General features: G+C 37.8%; 1 protein-coding gene across 2 annotated transcripts in view; it reads left to right on the top strand.

Moving 5' to 3' along the window:
* pard3aa (par-3 family cell polarity regulator alpha, a) overlaps positions 1–22,069 on the top strand; it is a 445,004-nt gene that overhangs the window by 138,066 nt on the left and 284,869 nt on the right. For both annotated transcript variants that reach the window (XM_079409545.1, XM_079409544.1), the window contains exon 3: positions 10,631–10,814. In XM_079409545.1, coding sequence (XP_079265671.1) covers positions 10,631–10,814 — 184 coding nt within the window. The remainder of the gene's footprint in view (positions 1–10,630; positions 10,815–22,069) is intronic.

The following is a 22,069-nucleotide window of genomic DNA, read 5'->3' as shown; positions in this document are numbered from 1 at the left end:
ATGTGTGTACCTGGTGTTTATCATGTTACGGGGACCAAATGTCCCCACAATAATAGTAATACCAGTTAATCTGTTATTTAGGTCCCCATGAGGAAACAGTCTTAGAAATCATACAGAATGAAGTTTTTTGAAAATCTAAAACTCCAGAAAGTTTTCTGTGAGGGGTGGGTTTAGGTGTAGATTTGGTGTAGGGTGATAGAAAATAAGTTTGTACAGTATAAAAACATATTGAATGTCCCCATAAAACATGGAAACATAACGTGTGTGTGTGTGTGTGAGAGATTTTATCTTTCAATTTCTATGATGGTTATGGCTAAAAATGGGTCACAATGGTCTACTAGTCATCCAGCTGCTAACTGTTTGATTGGTGAGGTTGACTAGTTTAGTTGTTTAATTTTTTTAATTCAAAGTGTTGACTTTTTATTGGCTTATCTTTAGTCAAGTGACCTTTATTTTTAATGGCAATTTATGCAGATTGTTTCAAAGCAGCTTTACAGTAATGACACAAACTTCAAAAACAGTTCATTCTGCTGTAACAGGACTGACAATGTGTTGTTCTAGACCATTTTCACATTAAAAACCTCTCTGGGAACTTGCATATTTAAATAGTCTATATAAAGGGTATTCATTTTTTTAATCTGAACTATTGTTTATCTAAACTACATAAAAAGTATGCGTATGGTACATAACTCCATTTCAGCTTTTCTGTTAGCATTATCAATGTTTTTCTTCTTTTGAACTTGTTTGAATGTCAGCATTATGTTCAGCACTCCGAGCATGATCCATATGACATTATGAGCTCTACATCCCTCTGTAATTGTTTAGACTTCTTTTGTTGTTGACCTGACTTTCTCAAATCCTCACATCGAAGCGAAAGGTCTAACAAGGCTGAAACCGTGCTGCGCTTCCCTTCTGGGCCGTATAACAGTAACGCAGATGGCCCAGGGTTTATTTCATTAACGCGGAGAAGGGGAGCAAAGCTTATTGGAATTTTTACATTCTGTCAGCACTGTGTAGGTAGCAGCAACACAGGCGTAAAACGGCGAATGAATTCATTTCCCCCGACTCGCGCAGCTCAAGAGAAACTTCAAAGGCCAGCGCAGAAAATCTCGGCCAAGTGGATTTGAAAGGATGAGTCTCTAATCTGTTTAAACTTTGCTTGCGCCGTGTATTTTCACACCGCCTTCCCCACCTCCTCAGCTAACTCGCTCTATTTTTCTTTTCATCATCACTTTCAGGTGCAAAAAGTCCCTGTCTCACCATATCTGTCTCGGCGAATAGAGGTCAACAGACTGCATCAGTTTTTAGTTTTGTCATCGGAATTAGGCTACATTTAGCTTTCAAGTGTTATCACGCTGCCTCGTTTCGAGCTAATTTCGGTGCTATCGTCAGGTTCCCAACCAGGCGCAGGAACGCTGTGAATGTTCCCCATGTGGCAGCGCTTTTGAAATATGTATTAAGGTGAGACACAAGGGGGATTTGGAGCGAGAGGGTTGGACTTATTGTCTGAATATTGGATGTTGTTAATGAGAAGCAGAACAGGTTTAAGCACTCAGCATGAGGAAGGCCTGGGCTACCGAAATAATGGATAGATAAAACAATGAAATATTCAAAGGCTGAAGTGTGATGAGAAAAGTTCAGTAAAGCGTGACAGAAACGGGCCCAAGCCTCGCCTCAAAGACCTTCAACTGAGACTTTATTGCGTGACCTTAAAGTTTCTGCTTCTCCCGACTTAACAGGATCTCTTACATAACAGGAGTTATTCTACAAAAAGCGTGAGAGAAAACCTTATTCTTGTCTCACTTCTTGTTTGGAGTGTCACTGACGAATGGTGTAAGATCGTTTGATGGATGTTTGATTTATGGACGGAGTGGAGATAGGCAGGAGAATCTGAGGCTAAAATGAAATGGGACGGTACCGGGATGGTGTGTAACCTTTCAGAGGAGGAAAGTAAATGAAATATCAGTCCTTTATGGATGCCCTTGCAACTAAATGATGACAAATGCTCAGCATTTTCTCTTAGACAGTAGAGAGAGAGACCAAGAAACATATTCCTTACCATGTACCCTGGTATAACTATATATTTGATTTGACATGATGGTACCATGGTATTGCAGTTTTTAGACAAATGATGGTAATGGAAATACCATGATACGTTTTAGAAGGTACCATGCAAATACCATGGTAATGGTATTTTAGTGGTATGACTGATATTTTATATAGTACATATGACTAATATATATAATATTAATTCTTAATAAAGCAATATATTTTTCATGGTTTTGTATAATACTATATTATAAACCAGTGAACAAAATACATAAATACACATTTATTTGGTTGGTTTAGTAGTTCTGTGAAGAGAAAAAAAAAAACCTTCAGAAAACATTAAACTCAGGGTGAGCGTTACTTACAACTTTGACTTACTACTTTATATAAAAGGTTTTTGCAGCATAGTAGTGTTTAATATCACAAGACACACACACACAGGTATTAGAGCACTAGTATTTTCAGCAGCTAAAACATGGTTTTAATTCAGTTATTTCTATCTTTTGCTGTAGTGTCAGTTTACATTTCCAAACATTCATTTTGCCATTAATTGTAATAATCCAGTGAGATTTTTGTCTGAAAACAGCCAGTGCTCTAATCAGAGATCTGGTCATCATCCAGTCTGTCTGGAGTGACATGAAGAAACAGAACAAACTGAGACAGACTAAATCCAGAAGAACTGTGGCAACATCTCCAGAATGCTTCAAGAAAGCTACCTGCAAAGCTCCCTGAAAAACTATGCGCAAGTGCACCTGTTACGAGTTGTGCTGAGGAAGGCGCAAGACGAAGGAGAAATATCTAAATTCAAACATTTAATAATAATCCAAGGAGAGGATACAAGGAAATCTTAGAAGCAGGCTGCACAAACATGTAGACATCAACAATAACCGACAAACTCAAAGGACAGGAACTAATATAGTGCAGATAACGAGGGCTCGACAGGTGAACTCAATGACTAATTAAACAGAACTGGCAAAACTAGGTCACGGGAAGACACAGACATGTAACAGTACCGAGGGCAAAGGCTTTAAATGCAAAGGATTCTCACAACAAATGTTGATTTAATTTAGTTAATAGAAGTTAATCGATAAAGAAAATCTATTTATGACTTCTTTTTTGACAGCATCCTCATTTTACAGCATTTCTTTTACACAAGTGCCTAAAACTTTTAACAGTTCTGTAGCTTTTGAAGCATCTTCGAGACATTGCCACAGTTCTTCTGGATTTAGTCTGTCTCAGTCTGTTCTGTTTCTTCATGTCACTCCAGACAGTTTATCACATGTCATTCCAGTGATGCATACCAAAACAGCTCTTTTTTTCTTCTTTACATTTTAACACTAAAGTTTCAGAGCATCATAAATATAAGTGGAAAAGCCAAGGTTTAAGATGTTGTAAAATAGTGTGAAGTGTCAAAACTAAATTGTTCTCTTTATAGTCAACAAAGTCTACAACGAGCTCATGACAGTAAGCAGAGTAGACTATAGTTCACTTCTTGCTGTTGAGCTTTCTCACTGCAGTATAAACGCTATGGCATCATTTCAAGAGGTTGACACTGGTTGTAGAGTCATAAATTGTATGTTCCATCATATAACCCGCTCATTGTTACATTTCTGCTGGCATTTTACTGTGAAAGAACAGAAATGTCATGCTAGTTTGGAAGCAATTTCCGTAAGTAGTAAAAGTTGGATGCTTTGGTTGATAAGTTCATTTTGTCCGTTTTCATTCATACTCTCATCTTTTACAAAAGTGCTTTGTGTTGTTTCCTTAATGTCCAGTTTTATCCGTAATTGGTGAAATAAATGCTGGGCAAATGAAAAAGAAGTGATTTTAGAGCCTTTTGCATAATAGAAATAAACCTGGTTAAAACCTGTTGCAATTTGCTGCAAACAACTAACATAAGGCCTTTGGCTGAACAGTGCACACCATATGTTCTTTGATGACCGTCCATTTGGACTGAACTTCAATTCCCATTGACAATTTTCGATTAGAAGCCCATTAAATTAACCACCCTTGAATTCCTGGCAAGTCTAAAGCGCCTGGCGATGCTGTTATCCGATGGAGTTTAGGAGGTTGGTGCAAATGAATATGCGATGCGGATGATTGTTTTGCGAGCAGATGTGTTTTGTTGTTTGTAACCGAATGGCATTCATGAGCTGGCCTCGTTCTACACACTCAGCATGCTTTGCATTTTGTTGATTTTAGAGACTTTCAAACGTGAGCTACTTCAAAACTGTTTCTGTTTCTGCTGTGGAATAGCTGCATTACTGAAGTGTACGCAATTATTTAATTCAAAATCCCCTTTACTTTCTACCGTCTTGGTAATAAATATTTTTACTTTCATCCATAAATTCTAATAAAATATTAACTAACTTTAATTGAGTTGCCAGAGGCCAAAAGCTTGGACGTTGCTTCACGTTGAAGCCCTTTGATACGTCGTGGTGCTGCCGTGTTTGTAGTTTGTTTACTTTATTTCACTTGATTCAGATTTCTCAAGTCTAAAACATTTCTTTTTTTTAGCCGGTGATGAGTTCACAGAGTTTTTTGCGCTGTAAGACTCCTTTTTATAGCCCAGAGGAGTTTAGTAGAGGTTTCACACAAATGATTCACTTTCATTAATCCCACAGCCTTGAGCTCCGTGTGGATTCACTTACAAAGTAAAAAACCCTGACAGCTGATGAAACTTTGACCGCTTGTTTATCCGACCAGTTGGACATTTCCCCCGCAAGCCAGTCTATTGAGCTGCGGCGGCTAATCAAGTTGAGGTGAGTTACTTTGAGCTTTCTCTGGTTGTGTGTGATACTACCGCCAGAGGCTCGGCCGGGCCACTTTCATGGTTCAGGCATAAAAATCCCTGCCATGCTCCCATTGAAATGTAGTTTGGAGGTGAGAATTTGATGAGGAATAAAACTTTATTAATCCTCAGCAGGTCTGCTCAGAGGAAATTGGCGGCTCGGGAGAGTCATTTGAAGATCTGTGTCGTAATTGTAGGCATAGCCGCGGGAATGTCTCGGTTTTATCTTGTTCGCCGTCGCAGCTATTAAGGTCAAAATGACTTGCTCGATAGCAATTGAACGAGATCCATCCTGCTCCAAAAAGGCTTTTGAAGTTCACGACGGTGTTCTGCTTATGCTAATGTCTAGTTGTCTCCATTACATGTCGATGTCGACTTCTGATTCATCCTATAGTTGCCGATCACAATGTCCTCGTCGATCCTGGAAAGATCACACGATATCTTGACTGTCAAAGTTAATGGAACAGATCCACACAGTCCTGCTGTAATCACCTGACACTTCCCACCGCGGAAGCCTCGAGATCAAAGGGGAAAGACATGAAAGGCATTGGGAAGATTCACCTCATTTCTTTCCTTGGGTTTTCCTCTTCCTGTACACTCTGATAATGAATGGATGACCCTGCAGCGTGCATTATAGGACTTGTTAGTTGTGACTAAATCCTGAAGTATACTTCGGTTTTTGTGTGTATTTTACTAATCAGTTTGTCCACAAGGTGGCAACAGTGACTCGATCCATTGGTTTACAAATGAAAAACAAATGCGACAAACACAATAAAATACTGAAGACGGCAACAATAATAGACGCCCATGTTGACGAGCTCTTTCGTGGTTCAGAGATTATGCAACTATTAAAGAGATTTTTATTGCTCATAACCAGACAAAAGTGAAATGTTCTAGTGATGGATGATTTTGAAGTGCTGCTTCGTGAAAAATTTGCAAATCATTTGTTTCAAATCAGTGATTCGGAGCGTGTATCAATCCACAAAAGTCATGGGAAATCAGTAAGCGGGGCTTCGTTATATCGTAACATTTTCAAGACCTTTTCAAAATTTCAGTAGTTCGCCACTAGGGGGCGATCATAGTGAGTTCGTGAACCTGTGTCTATGCATTTTTGTTTTGTTTTTGTTTTTTACCTGATACATTTGTTGACATTTTAATGACACATTTGTTAATAAGTTAATAGTCTCTTATTGGCTTGATTAACCTCCACAAAAGGCCTTCACAAAACAAACAAAAAAGAACACATATTACACATATTAGATGATTTTTAAAATTGTATTTAATATTTTCTTTCAGTAAAACACTTGCAATAGGTTTGTAAAAGGTGTTTTTATGCATTTAGGAATGTAAAATGTGATTAGTAAAGTGCCAAAACTGTGATTAAAGTCAAAATTGCAATGTTGATAATAATAATAATAATAAAATTGTGACAGCCCAACTGTATAAAGAGAATAAATGTTGAAATTAAGTTTTATTTAGTGTGTTTTTGCACAATATTAATATAGGGAGAGTTGTATTGTATTGGTGTTTAATGTTCTGTTATGTTGAGATTTATAAGGATTCCTGTTATGTTGCAGTTTTGAAGAGCAGAGCCTGTGGTTAAAAGACGTGGAATTGTTACAAAACTTCAAGATTATAGTATTATGATCTGCATAATTACCTTAAAACTGTTGAGTTGTGTTAACATATTAGGGTTTACTGTGTAAGGTATAAGAGCATCCAAACTGCCTTTAAAAATGTGAAATAAATATGGTAATATGTAACAACATGATTATAATTCTGAATCCACCAGAAACTTTATGACTTGTTAATGATGGATGTCACCTCACAGGGATTGGCTGTCGCCCAACATTTTAGCCTAGCATTTATTTACATTTCTGGTTTCCTGTCACAAACGTCTCGCACCAAAACATGAAACTGATCCGTCATCCCATATTTGTCAATGGTTTATTTGTAACCATCATCATTAGCATTTCAAAACAAGTGCAGACAAACAGTGTCTGTTTCTGGCACGTCCATTCTTATCTTCTTATGTCCATATACAGAAACAACAACTAAGGATGGAAATTGAAGTATTGTATTGCACATTTGTGATAGAGCAGAACTGAACTGGGCCTGTAGCACAAAAACAGCTCTTGAACAATTTGTGCACTTAAGATAACAGGCCTGTGGATGCTTCTGAAACCCTGCAATCTCTTTGCCTCAGACTGGAGCTGTTTTTCAGAGAAGGTCACATGAAACTTTATTTTACTGTCATTTCTGTTTTGCTTATGCTTTTCTCTAAAAGGATAACGATGACAGTCATGGATGTGAGGCATATGCTGGACTTTTTTCTGTATATGCTAGTAATAAAAGGTGGTTTAGTGGTGGTTTAGACTGTTAAGTGAGTTTTGAGTTCCAGCAGTTTCAACTAAAGTCTTCACTTATGTGTTTGATTAACCCCCGGTTTCACAGACAAGGCTTAAGCCTAGTCCTAGACTAAAATCTAAGTCTGAGCTGTTTCAACTGAAAGAAACTTGCTCTGACTGATCTTAAAATATATCAGTGCCTTTATTTTGCCTCAAGATGCACACCAGTAATGTTTTTTTCTAAGTACGTTTATAAAAATTACTTAAATGTCCTAATTGAACCATGACCTAATCCTGGTTTAGTTTAAGACCTGTCTGTGAAACCGGGCCTTAGTATGCTAATTATTAGTACACACCATGAAATGATTAATGAGCACATTTGTGTATATACAAGTACAGCAAGGTAAAATTTGATTCTGAATCTGTTTCTAAAGATTTATTTATTTATGTATTTTCTTTCTGTTTTTAATGTATTATGATTATTAAAAATCTCAATATATTGATTTTAATGAAGTTATGTTTTTTAGTTCTAAATCTACTAGTAGTTTAATCTACTTTTCTCATTAAGATTCTTCTGATTCTCAGTCTACTGATATTGAATTGTGTATGTTTCTGATTACAATTCTTCTGATTTAGAATCTACTGATATTGATTCCGAAATTAAAATGACTGATTCTGCATCTACTTAAAGTATTTATTATGAACAAATCTATCTAATCTATGTGTCCTGATTCTTTGGCTTACTTAATGTACTGATTTTAAAAGGAGTGATCTACTACTGATTAATTTTTTTATCCACTGATTCCAATTTTGAAACAATTTTTAATTTTCTGATTCAGATTCTTCAGATTCTCAGTCTACTGATTACAATTCTTTTGATTCTGATTCTACTGATATTGATTCTGATTCTGATTCTTAATCTACTTAAAGCATTTATTTTGATTTAAATCTATGTATACTGATTCTGATTCTCCGGATTTTTTATTTATATGATGATTTATTGATTGATTTATTGATCCATCCATCCCTACCAGTGTTGGGTTGTCTCATCGGTCCATAAACACAGCTCCAAAACTCTTCTGGCTCACCTTTGTGCTTTTTTGCAAACTCTAATCTTGCCTTTCTATTTTCAAAACATCTATGTGTTGAATCACCCAATAATAAAATGTGACATTCTGTAGTTTTGTCTCATATTCATCTTTTAATCATATTTGTAAATGTCTTGACTCCACAGCCAACAGAGCAATTTTCTCTTTACTGTTTCAATACTTATGGAGGGCACTGTAGCCTAATTAGCGATTTGAATAATTAAGTTACTTACTGAGTAACTGTTACTTTTCAGACTAATTAGTAAAGTAATTTAAATACAATATTGATTAAGTAATTAGTAACTGTAATTAATTCCTTTTTGAAAGTAACGTACCCAGCACTGATCCCTACTTCTGAAACTGCTGATTTTGATTTTAAAACTACTGATTTCAATTTTGTCGGTTTTTTCAGTCTGCTGATTTTGAATTGTATAATTGCGATTCCAGTTCTTCTGATTCTGTATCTCTCAATATTGTTTCTGGTTTTGAAACTGATCCTGAATTTTATTCTTTTGATTTTGAACAGAATAGTTTTCAGATCTTCCTGTGGTCACCTGAAGCCACTGTACAGAAATGGACATGGTGACCCTCTCAAAAGCAGTGTTTTTGTCAATTTCCCCCCCGCGAGGACTCTTGAGCTAAAACTGCAGTTTACTGGCTATTCATGGAGCTTCAGTGCATTTAGGTCTAAAGACGGGCCTCTTAAGTCCCCATAAATACTGTGTGATTTATAAACAAATACCCCGTTTGATTACGAGTGCAGGCTGAAGTGACTCTCCAACTGAGGACTGTGTGCGGAAAACGACTGAGCCACACAATTAGCAAACAGACATGCATCTAAACATCAAGAACTGTCATTCAAGAGATTTGTGACAAGAATGTACAGCTATTCAGATGCTAAATATTATTAGGATTATTTTTGGACGATATTTTCTCAACGTTTAGTTCTCTTTCTTTCCTAACACGATCTATGCAAGGAGACATATTTAGAGCCAAAAGGGGCTCTGAAAGGCAGTCTCTAGCGAGACGAGCAGTGGTCATGGTGATAAGCAGTCTGTCAGTGCAGTGGCTGCATCGTTGTCTTAAGGGCATTTATTTGACATGCTTTAATTGGGCCAAAGAAACAAATGAGGGGTCACTTTAAATTAGACTGATCATAAACCATTTGAGCGAGAAAGACAGTAGAGAGAAATTTAACTGGGCTCCTGGTCACAGTTCTGCCTGCTAGCGAGGAGTAAATAGGAAAATGTAAACCATAGAGCACCAGCATTTACAAATCAACAGACGCAAACTGCTTCACACAATAGCGTCTCTGTGTTGGCTTGCATGTGACTTGCTGGTTCCATTTATTCTGGTGGATGTGCGAACCGTTAATGTCGGCAGAAATCAGGACAAAAGCTGATGAATTAACCTCCCCGCTAACTCCTCTATGCAATTTTCTCCTTTTTGAAGCATTATGCAGTGCAGGGGGGGGGGGGGGGGGGGGGGCCTTCGAACCATTTTTTCCATAGTGCATGTGCTCACCATTTAATAAAACTATTCTTTTCAAATGTATCTTAGTATAAATCATAATTTCTCACTTTCTCTCAGAATAGGAGTCGACCCAGAAGAATATTATTGCTCACAGGTTGCTCTTTCATAGCTCTGGAGACTATCAGATGTTTGATTTATTCTTAAATGTGCTTAAAGCGACAGTTCACCCAAAAGTGAAAATTCTGTCATCATTTACTCACCCTCAATAGTTCCAAACCTGTAGGAATGTCTTTGTTCTGCTGAACACAAAGATTCTGAAGAATGTGGGAAACAGAGCAGTTCTGGGGCACCATTGACTTCCATAGTATTTTTTTTCCTATTATGGAAGTCAATGGTGCCCCAAAACAGCCTAGTTACAAACTTTCTTCAAAATATCTTCCTTTGTGTTCAGCAGAACAAAGAAACTCATAACAGGTTTGGAACTACTTGACACCCTCAAGTAGTGGGTAAATGAAGACATAATTTTCACTTTTGGGTGAACTATCCCTTTAAATAAACAGAGGCACATACATGACATACAGCACACAGTATAGAGCTATGAAATGAATATTGATAGAGTTGTGTTTCTTGATGACTAATTCTTGGGTTGCAGGCTTTGGTATCTTATAAAAAATAAAAATAGTAAAAAAAGGAGAGAAACTGGTCATAAATCGTGAGATTGATCACAATTTTGTTTTTCCAAAGAGTAAATATCTTCTGTATACATAAACATTTCTAGTTGCATTATTTTATAGGAAGGTGGTCCATCGTAGGGTATTTACACATTGTTATATCAAATAGATCAAGCAGTGTGATTAACATAATTGTTTGTCTGTCTTTAGCTGGTGGCGGTGTACGAGGAGCAGGACCCTCATCATGGCGGAGACGGCACCAGCGCCAGCTCCACAGGCACCCAGAGTCCAGAGCTCTTCAGCACGGGGGAGCTCAACTCCAGCAACCTGTCAGCATTCCAGCCCTACCAGACCACCAGTGAGATCGAGGTCACCCCATCCACCCTCAGGACCAGTGAGTCACTGTCCCATTCAAACTCTATTACATTATGTCCTATCTAGACACATTTCCATCAGCAAATACCCACGATCCTCACCGAATGAGAACATGATAAGGATAAAGCATTGTGGTTTTATTTGATTGAATTGAAGCATTGGATTTGAATTTTATTGAGGTTGAATATTTTGATTCTGTTTTTTACAGTACTTACTCTGATTTGATTCTGGTTTTAAATCTACTGATTTTTGTCGTTCTGAATCTTTCTGATTTGAATAGTAATTCAGATTTTTTTGGAATCTTAATCTTCAGTTTTTGAAATTTCTGTTTCTGATTTGATTCTTCTGCTCGCCAGTCTGCTGGTTTTGATTCTGATTCTGAATATTTGATTCTTCTGATTTTGAAAGTACTGATTCTGATTTGTTTGCTCTGATTGTCAGTTTGCTGATTTTGATACCGACTTTGAATCTACTGATTCTCATTGTCCTAAATCTGAATCTTCTGATTTGATTCTTCTGACTGTCAATCTGTCGTTTTTCCTAATGATTTTGAATCAATTGATTATAACTGTTCTGAATCTAAATCTTCTGACTTTGAAAGTACTGATTCTGATTTGATAATTCTAATCATCAGTCTGTGGATGTTGTTTCTGATTTTGAATCTGCTGATTCTCAATTCTTATTTGATCCTTCTATTCGTCAGTGTATTGATTTTGTTTCTAATTTTCAAGATTCTGATTTGAGTTAAGACACATTTAGGCTGCTCTCATATTTGGTTTGTTTGCTTGCTGTGAACCACCGTCAGTAGTAAAAGTTGTGAAAAACTATCCTGAATCTTGCCTTGTCACAAATCAGCTTGTTTCTTTATAAACTGTAGTTCAGTCAGTGGTCTGCTGTCTGAGGAGAGGAGGTGTGTGGGCTCATAGAGCACAGTGTGTGCTCTGTTAAAGTTGTGTTTGACACTGGACGTATGGGGACTGACCTTGACAGGAAGGCGGGGTTGAGTGGGCAGGTGAAATCGTCAAGGGAAGCGCTGCTAGAGAACAGCGAGACACACTCAGTCAGGTGTGGAGAGAAGAGAGGTTACAGCTCTGATTAACTGTGACAGCTCTGATTCGGCCTGATCCACACACACTCAAGAGTTCACATCATACAGCCTCATTTGAATATATATTAGTTAGCCCTGATTTTGTGATTGAATAAAGAATAAAGCTTTGGAGAATGTGGATGTGTTTCTAATATTATGATGTGGTGTGCATAGAAACATGATGTTAGCAGAAGAGGAGCAATAGTGAACTGATCCATGTGTTACTCTCCAAGAAAACCACCTCTATTTCTGTCCTGCATGGTGTCTTTCCAGAGCACACACACTGATAGTACTACAGGTGATTGTGTTCCCATGTTACCAGGCTCTTCTATTGTCTATTTGAACCACTGATTTTATTTATTGTTGTGCTTTCTAAGCTTCTGCTGAGGGAGATCTGAAGTCGAGCACACCTGTTGTGTGAATTAAAGCAGAACATATGACCGCTGCTGGCAGGAATTTGTGTGTGTGTTTGAGAAAAACATTGTACAACATTACACCAAAATACACCGCAGATGATCCTGTGCACATGTTCCATGTGTTGTACTGAGTTCTATCAACTAGAATAAACAGACAGCAAAATCAGTTCACACAAATCAGTTATTAGGCCTATATGTTTTATATATTTATATAAAATTTGCAGCATATAGAATGAATGCTCTGTTGGGATTATTATTATTGATAAATAATAATATATTATGTTTGTATTGCATTATACATTTATATTGTAATATATACAGTGTATCGCAATATTTTATATTGTGAGTATTATACACTTTTATCATGATTTACAGAAAAAAACAACAACAACAATTGCTCATATACCAAAATATATTGTCAGGCATATTTAGATCAAGAATCATTAAATGACATTAAAAAACTCTATTTAAGGATAACAGTGCAGCCCACAAAATACTAATTACAGTAAGTGTCATTTTATATCTTTAGAAATCTTTGCCATGATCCTTCAAACAACTAGGTTTTACCCATTAGCAGCAAGAATCATTTAAATAGAATAAAGTGTAGTATGATCACTTAGGCCTATTCTTTTATATATTTCAATAAGTGCTGGTCAGAATAAGTATGTTTCATTTTACATAAATATGTCTGTTACGCTGAATGATGATGGAATCATTTCACCCATATCATTTCACTTAATTTCACCCATATTTTGACTTTTTTTCCCAAAAGTTATTTGAAACATTAAAGTAGACACTTTACTTGCATTTAACATGCTTTCTATGTATATATATCTATATCTTGTTTTTGACCCGTGTATAAGAACATTATGTTCACCTAGTTTTAGTCGATACTGACACAAACAAACCCAAAACATATTGAGCTGCCAACCAAAACAGCACTCCAAACACCAAGGCTGCTCCGTCCTCATGCATCATGCACTTCAGTTTGACCAGATTCAGTATGTATCCTTCAATCCCAGAATGCAACTTAACAAACAACAAAATATATATATTACATTCAGTGTGGTTTTAGCTAATTAAGAAGGAATTTTTCACCCAGTATTTGGTGTGGGAAATAGTCTTATTGGAATATTGTGCAATCGGAATGAACTTTTGAAAAAGAAACATTTAAGTAACTTTCCATGATTGGTACTTGCTTAAAAGCAGCAGGATAGTGCATTAGGTTTTGGAACATTACTTCTCTTTGTATCCTATTTTGGGTCTGTGCACATCAAGAATTAAGCTTAAAATTTGTATGAATTTACATTATAATGAAACGAATGCACACAAAAAAAAAAATCTATTTTAATTATGGTTTTACCTTTATTAGTTCATTTTACATTTACATTATGATTTAAAAATTGCATTTACATTGCATTTACAAGAATATATATATATATATGTGTTTTTATCATTTTAGAGCATTTTACAACACAGGACTTATCAGCTTTCCATTTACCATGCCAAGATTACTGATATGCCATATTCTATATGCCAAAATCATGCCGGGACCTCAGGAGAAGGGAGATGAGCATATTACTCCAGCAATAACACAAAATCATAGCTACGGCAGCGGCGCGACGGTCCTTGAGTTTGGCTGCTGAAGCATATAATCACAGACATTCAGATTTTTAGTCTTTCTGAATTTGCATTGATTGTTCTTCTTCAAAGTAAGAGAAGAGGGAACGAGAACTCTTCCCCTACGTTTGATTATTTAAAAAAAATCTTTCAGCAGAGGTCAGGGCAACTAATAATTGGATTGGTGATGAGATGTAAATTATGGTAATGAATGTAATTTGCTTGTAATTATACAGAATCAGGCGTCCGTCTGACTTGCCTGACACCGAAGCATAATCTTGCAAAAAGTCGAGAGAAAGAAAGAAAACTTTAAAGCGTTACGACACCATCGGCTGGTGTTGAATCCTAATGATGGTGCGCCGCTATTGGTCTGTCTGATTTATTTTCGGAGCGCTGGCTGATATTTATAAAGTGTTTGTAGTGTGCAGGGAGATGTGGAGCGCGTGTGGAGCGGGGGACGTCCCTGGTGGGCTCAGAGAGGCAAGCACTCATTAGCAGGGGAGTGTGCTGCGCTCAGGTGCTCTACCCTGGGGCTCGCCGGCTGACATGCGGCCTCTCTCCATCGCACGGCCTGGATCTCTTTAGCTTAGCTTCAGTAAATCTCCACAGCAGCCCCTGTATCCTTCTCACCAGCGCCTTCATTCTCCCTCATTACTGAGTCTGCTCTCGCTCCGTGCATCCCATCATGCACTTGGGCAGACCGCTTTTTAGTTGTTTGTTGCTTATGTAACCATCTCATGCAACAAGATGCTGAAAGGAAAGGTTCACAGAAAAATTTGAATTCTGCCATCTTTGCATTTATTTTGATGTTACTTATTATGAGAAGTCAGAAATAAATGTTGGGTGAAATGTTCACATTGCTGAATTGCAAGTAATGAAAATTAATAGGGATATCATTTGATTTTAACATTTCAGCCATTTTCTCTGTAAATCTCCATCTGTATTTGCATCTGTGTGCAATACACAACCATTCAAACGTTTTTGGTTAGTAAGGTATTTTAATGCTTTTGATAGAAGTCTCTTAAGCTTCTCTGTTGACATGTTTGCCCCAGCTTTGATATTATTAAGGCCAAATACCGTCAGTTTTCATGTCTTGTGACTGTGACTGATTGTGACAAAGTTTCTATACATGAAAGGGACATTTTATGGTGTTATTTTGCTATATTTCGTGTGGAAAAGAAGAGCACAAACATTCTGTGAAGTATATTGCTTGTGTTCCACAGAAGAAAGAAAGTCATGTTGGTTTATAACCACATAATTTGTATTTTTGAGTGAACTTTACCTTTAAAAGGCCCCCTTCTGTTTCACACACACCAGGTAGAAAGCATGATAAAATAGAGCAGTTTTGAAAAAGGACGTACAGTAAATGACCCTCCTGGTCTGCGGCGCCCTGCTGTTTAGTAATAAAACCTCAGAGATGTTTTTTTTATGTTTGTCCATTGCTATATTCCCCCAGAGACAATCCACGGGGAGGTTCCAGCCTGTCGGCCGCTGCAATCTCGTGAGGGGTAGGGGATATAAATGCAGTGACGGCGATGACACGCCGGATCCTCAGCCATTAGGAGATTGCCTGCGGTGAAAAGTGCAGACACCTGCGGGCAGGCCAACGTTTATATAATCAATTTGTTTTGTGGCTGGCCGCTGGGACACGTCCCTCGCTCGCTTCCTGTTGCTGTGGTCTGGTAGAAGTAATTAGGAGGACATGAGCACTCCACACAATGCCATTATTATTAATGAAAGAGTAGCATTTCACATTCTAGCTAGATGTTTGCATTATCTGAAGACATTGTCAGTTGTTCATGTTGTGATCCTGGGGTGTTGTGTGCTATTAGGATGTTGCTTTATGGTCTGATCGGTTGCAAGGTTTAGTAAAAACTAAAGTATGTCCATGATGCATAATGTTCGGATGTGATACTTCTCTTACATTAGAAAAAATACCATGAAAAATGCAGTTTAAGTCAAATGCATACATTTAAACACCCTCAGAGGGTAGTTTAGAAACTAAAATAACAAAATGCATTGGTTATATTTTGGGTCTGTGCAGTTGCCTTTAACAATGAAATATGTCAAATTGACCCGGGTAACATCATAATCTTAAAATAGAAGTTTTGTATGTGCATTCCACACCACATCAAAGAGTACACGCTTTGCAGGCATGTTCATGACCCTAAATGAGAAAATGTTACACAATTTCAGAGAGCTATTTCGGTATTTTTAAAAACTTAAAACGTAAAAAGTAGAAATTATTAAAAAAATAATTAATAATTTTTTTTTTTTTCAGTTTTGTTATTTCAGTACATCAACATCAAGTTAAATGAAATGAGAAATGTTGCCTTGGCTGAAGTTTTTATTTTTTTAATTTTTTTTATATATATATCTTCAATTTTATTTTAGGTAGCAATACAGTTTTTTATAGTTTTATTTATCTGTAGCTTTATTTTCAGTTTTCGTTTTAATTAACTACAATAACCCTGGCTTGTACTGCTAATTGTCACATCACCTAATTTCACCACTTTTCACTCTCTCTCGCTGAGCCTCACTCTCTTCTTTGTTGTTTTGGTCCAAAGGTTTGACATCATCTTTCGTTCTTTTAATAACAAGAGCAGAATCAGTGCACTGATATGCATGGCCGAATGTGTTTGATTGCCCATCTGTTTTGTTTTGTTTTTTGTGATTGTGAAAGTTTCTCTTAAGATCCAACCATCACGTTTCCTCATGCTAATCAGGCTAGCCCTCAAGCATGCCAAACGGACCTCCAACCAGACGCCAAAATGCCCTGAAACTACCCTGCTAAAATCAAGCTGCGTGCCTGTGGCAAGTGACTTTTTGCTCTTTGTCATTGAAGTGCCTTTTTGTTAGCGCGTTGTAACAGTGGTTTATTAGCTGTGTCCTCTCTTCATCACGCCACCCTGCTCAATTAGCGACACTAACACAAATGAACGCGCGGGGAGCGACAGAGACCCCGGTTTAGCCTTGACACTGGAGTGGGCGGAAAGCTTACCTAATTCAAACTATTAGTCACAGAGCTATAAAAGTGCCACAGTTTAATCTAAAGCTTATTATGGCTGATAGTTGTAAGCATTTACACAGTAAAACACGGGGAAACATTTATTAATGAGGTGTGACAAAAACATCCTTTGGGAACAAGTTTTGTACACCAGTGAAGTTTGTTTGATTTTTGGGTTTATAAATGCCATAATGGTATCATGATAGTACCAGATTGTAATCTGTACTGTGGTGCTTTGAAACTGTGGTGTTTTTCTCCATAGGGAAATTTATTTTTAACGATAACTTATAAACCTTTAAAGACAGACTTAGTGTGAGCTCTGAGGCAATCAGTTTGCATTATTTCAACTTATGTTTTACAGTGGGATTCCTGGTTAAAACTACATTACCCATAATGCTGCAGAGAAAAAATACACCAATCAGACTCGCAATGAGCACAAAGCTCCACCCACTCGCATAAAGCACTGCAACTGAGTAATCAAGACGGTTTCCCCATGCACTCAAAACACTGACACATTTGTATATATATGCATATTTTGCAATAAACTTAATTTATACAATCAACAACTTACAACCCAAATTCCAGAAATGTTGGGATGTTTTTTAAATTTGAATAAAATGAAAACTAAAAAGACATTCAAATCACATGAGCCAATACTTTATTCACAATAGAACATAGATAACATAAATGTTTAAATGGAGAAATTTTACACTTTTATCCACTAAATGAGCTCATTTAAAACTTGTTGCCTGCCACAGGTCTCAAAAAAAGTTCGGACGGGAGCAACAAAAGGCTAAAAAAGCAAGACATTTTGAAAAGATTCACCTGGCAGAACATCTAGCAACTAATTAAGTTAATTGACATCAGGTCTTTAACATAAAAGGGATGTCTTAGAGAGGCAGAGTCTCTCAGAAGTAATGATGGGCAGAGGCTCTCCATTCTGTGAAAGAGTACGTAAACAACATTCCTCAATGTCAAATTAACAAAAGTTTCAGATAAACTGGAGAACTCTCTGTGCGTAAGGGACAAGGCCGAAGACCCTTGTTGAATGCCCGTGGTCTTCGGGCCCTCGGACGACACTGCATCACTCCTCGGCATGATTCTGTCATTGACATTACTAAATGGGCCCAGGAATACTTCCAGAAACCACTGTGGGTAAACACAATCCGCCGTGCCATCTGCAGATGCCAACTAAAGCTCTATCATGCAAAAAGGAAGCCAAATGTGAACATGGTCCAGAAGCGCCGTCGTGTCCTGTGTGCCAAGCCTCATCTAAAATGGGCCGTTTCAAAGTGGAAAAGTGTTCTATGGTCAGAAGAGTCCAAATTTGACATTCTTGTTGGAATTCACGGACGCCGTGTCCTCCGGGCTAAAGAGGAGGGAGACCTTCCGGCTTGTTATCAGCGTTCAGTTCAAAAGCCAGCATCTCTGATGGTATGGGGGTGCATAAGTGCATATGGGAAGCTATTCATGTTTTGGAAGGCACTATGAATGCTGAAAGGTATATAAAGTAACATATTTTAGAGTAACATATGCTCCCCTCCAGACGAAGTCCATTTCAGGGAAGGCCTTGTGTATTTCAGCAGGACAATGCAAACCCACATACTGCAGCTATTACAACAGCATGGCTTCGTAGTAGAGGAGTCCGGTTGCTGAATTGGTCTGCCAGCAGTCCAGATCTTTCACCTATAGAGAATATTTGGCGCAACATTAAATGAAAAATACGTCAAAGATGACCACAAACTCTTCAGCATTTTGAGACCTGTAGGAGGCATCAAATTCGAAATGAGCATAAAATTTTGTGCATTTTGTGCATAAAATTAAAAAATTTCTCAGTTTAAACATTTTTTATGTTATCTATGTTCTATTGTAAATAAAATATTGGCTCATGTGATTTGAAAGCCTTTTAGTTTTTATTTTATTCAAATTAAAAAAGAAAACATCCTACCTTTTCTGGAATTCGGGTTGTAGAATGGATAGTTGTATATTTCTCATTTTTAATTTGATTGTCATTCGCAATGGTTCATGGGATTGCAGTAGGTACCTTTGTTTAGTACCTTTGTCTTTTGTCCAGTTTTCAAAAACCTTTGCTTCCAATCAAAGTTTGTACTGTTGTGATTCTCCTTGTAGCTGGTTGGTTTGGTTCATGGCTCACAGCAGTTAAATGAAGACTTTTTTAAAATCCAGGAAAAATTAATGGAATAATTACTTCCAGAAGCATCGCCTCTGAAAAAAGTCAACAGCCACTGTTACACTCTATTATGAAAAGTGCAATATAAATACATTTGTCTTGACAAGCAAACACCCGCACAATGACCCAGATAGTTGATTTTTGCACAGGTAAACAACACGGGTTTTCTTCGGCCTCCTTAGATGATAACAGTCTTGTTTTGTCTGATTTGATTGTTTTTGAAGCATTGCTGTGGTCAGATCCAACGTTGTTTTGCGGGACCGTCTGCTCTAACCTTGCAAACACTCTTGATGTTTTCATTGATTGTTTCTCTTGCTCAAAACATCGATCGAGGTATCAGTGCATGTTTCCACCTCCGGCTTCTCCTTTCCCTCGTCCTCCTCAGCGCTAGCATGCTCAAGTCAACTCCTGCGAAAGAAAGCAGCAGTCTGTTAGCCACGTGGCTCAGCTCTTCAGTAGAGACACGTGGTGGATCATTAGCAATGTCACCCAGTCATCTGCATTCATCGGGCATGGTACATTTCAAGCCCTTAATTCAAAGGCTGACTACAAAGCAACGTTCACTTCAGTGGGATCAACTTTGTGAATGCAAACTAAGGCGGGATCGCTTTCGTTCTGCCGATTCCCATGGTGCTGTCAGAATAAAACACCCACATAATTTGTGCTTGTGTGTTGAGAAAAAGACGCACAAGCATCAGAAGTCAAAACTCTGGAGTTCATTAGAGTTTATAGTGAACATGTCTCCTCTGCTCTTTGAAAGTTTTCTACATATTTTGTCTTTTTTTTCTAGTCGTATGAGGGTCAGAACCGGGGATCGGCTTAATCAGACTCTCATTAATCTGCTAATGATCTGTGATTAGATTGCGGTACACTCCGTTCTCTATTCAGCCTCGCTTGGATATGCATCACAGGAAATTGACTCTGCCAGTTCCCAAACTTTGTTTCTGTCTTTCTGTGCTTTTGAATGCAAGTCCTGCCATTAAAATGATATATTAGCCTCTTAACACATTCAGATTAAATGGAAATGGTCCGTGTCCAAGTCTAAATATGGGCAGCCGCATCTCTTAAGGTGTTTTGAGATTTTGCTGAGAGCTGGAAGTGTTCTACTTTCCAGATCGGTGTTTCTCAACCTTTTTGTTTCAAGGACACTGTCCACAACTGTCTACTGCGAAGCCATGCTATTGTAATAGCTGCAATATGTGGTTTTGCATTGTGCTGAAATACTTTATATACCTTTCAGCATTAATAGTGCATTCCAAAACATGCAAGATGCCCATACCGTATGCACTTATGCACCCCCATACCATCAGAGATGCTGGCTTTTGAACTGAACGCTGATAACACGGTGGAAGGTCTCCCTCCTCTTTATGCGGCGTCTGTGTTGTCCAGTTGTGCTTTCTGAAGTCCAGCTCACTTGATTCCATACCAACTCATCTTTTACCAAAGATCTTATGCATTTATTTTAGTCAAGCTCCCTGTCAGAGCATCCTCTGGTGTATAAGCGTCCTTAGCGTGGGCTAGCAGTCACATATCATTGCTTGTCTTGTCAAGTGTTAGTAAATTGGAGGGTTGATTTGCATGCGTAGTTGAGTCTGGGCGGCCATAGCCTCGGGCTCATACTGGCATCACTGAGTCTCAGGAATGATGTTTTTGGATTCATGTCTGGAGGCTGTGTTTCCCTCGCTAACCACACGCCACCTACGCCAAGTCGGGAAACAATGAGGGCCGATGGGATGTCACGTGTTGAGAGCACAACATCATGTCGAATAAAGGCAAAAAAGAGGCATATATTCACATTTGAGAAGAGCGGGACTCTAGAGATCATCGACCTTGCTTTTGAAAAATGTCTTGCTAATTGAAACGCTCTATCTCTTGCAAATTAAGTTGACAGCTAGAGAGAGAGAAATTTTGAGAGTAGGTGACTCAACCCACGTATTGTCAGCCTCATAAGATAAAGCAGCCGCTGCAGATGAGAAAGACCATAAGGATCTCGCTGGAATTTCCTGGGAGTCGATGTCTCGCCCGGGAAACTCTTAAGTGCTGTTTGTTTTAGACTTCTTGCTAACCCTCCCGTCTTATTATAGCACTCTATCATAGGTGAACTCTCCCTATGGCCAGATCTTTACTGATACGTTTAAGAAAAAAAAAACAATGGGGCCAACAGATCATTAAGGCGAGTGCTTTTTTTGGCTCGTGAATCGTTGCTTTGATCTTGAGGAAACATTTTCCCTTGACCATTCTGCAGTTATTATTTTTGTCGATGTGCACACTGGATTCAAGACTGCATGTGAAAGCTGAATTGATTCAACAATGTTCATAGTTTTGACAAGTCACGCTGCTTAAGTTTCTCCTTTGCTGAAACCGGAAGAGCATAATACTGCATTCTGGCAGAAATGTGTGCCTGTCAGTTGAAATAATGTATGAAGAGGAACTCCTGTGCAAACACAATGTATTTAGTTTTGTGTTGATTTAAGGCTTTTTTCCCCTCGCCGTCACTCTCTGAGGAGCAAAAATGTATTTGCCACTAGCGTTTACTTTACGAAATGAGGAAAATATTGTCTTTTTGAGCTTCTGAAGTTTTTTGTGTGAAGTTTTAGTCATGATTGTTGATGCTGGAAGATGTGGTTTGAATAAAAATAGTGTTGAATTTAGTGAATAAAGTGTGACAGATACTTCAATTCTTCTCTAAGATCATGTGCATTATGGATATAGTTGGTATTTCAGTGAATTCACTAAAATACACTAATTTTAATTTATACTGACTTACTTTAAAGTTTAAAGTCAATTAGATGGCATTTGGGGGCATAAATGGTATCAAAAATGTACAAGGATTTTTCTGTCCTCAGCAGGATCTATTGTCTGTTGGCAGCTGGTGTGATTATAACACAGATCATTGCCATTGATTGGTCCATTACAAGTATTTCACTTGATTTCTAACAACAAAACACAGCTA

Source organism: Barbus barbus (assembly GCF_936440315.1).
Source record: "Barbus barbus genome assembly, chromosome: 46".
NCBI classification, from domain to species: Eukaryota; Metazoa; Chordata; class Actinopteri; order Cypriniformes; family Cyprinidae; genus Barbus; species Barbus barbus.
Note: the sequence above shows the minus strand (reverse complement) of the source record. Positions and strands in the feature narration are given on the sequence as shown.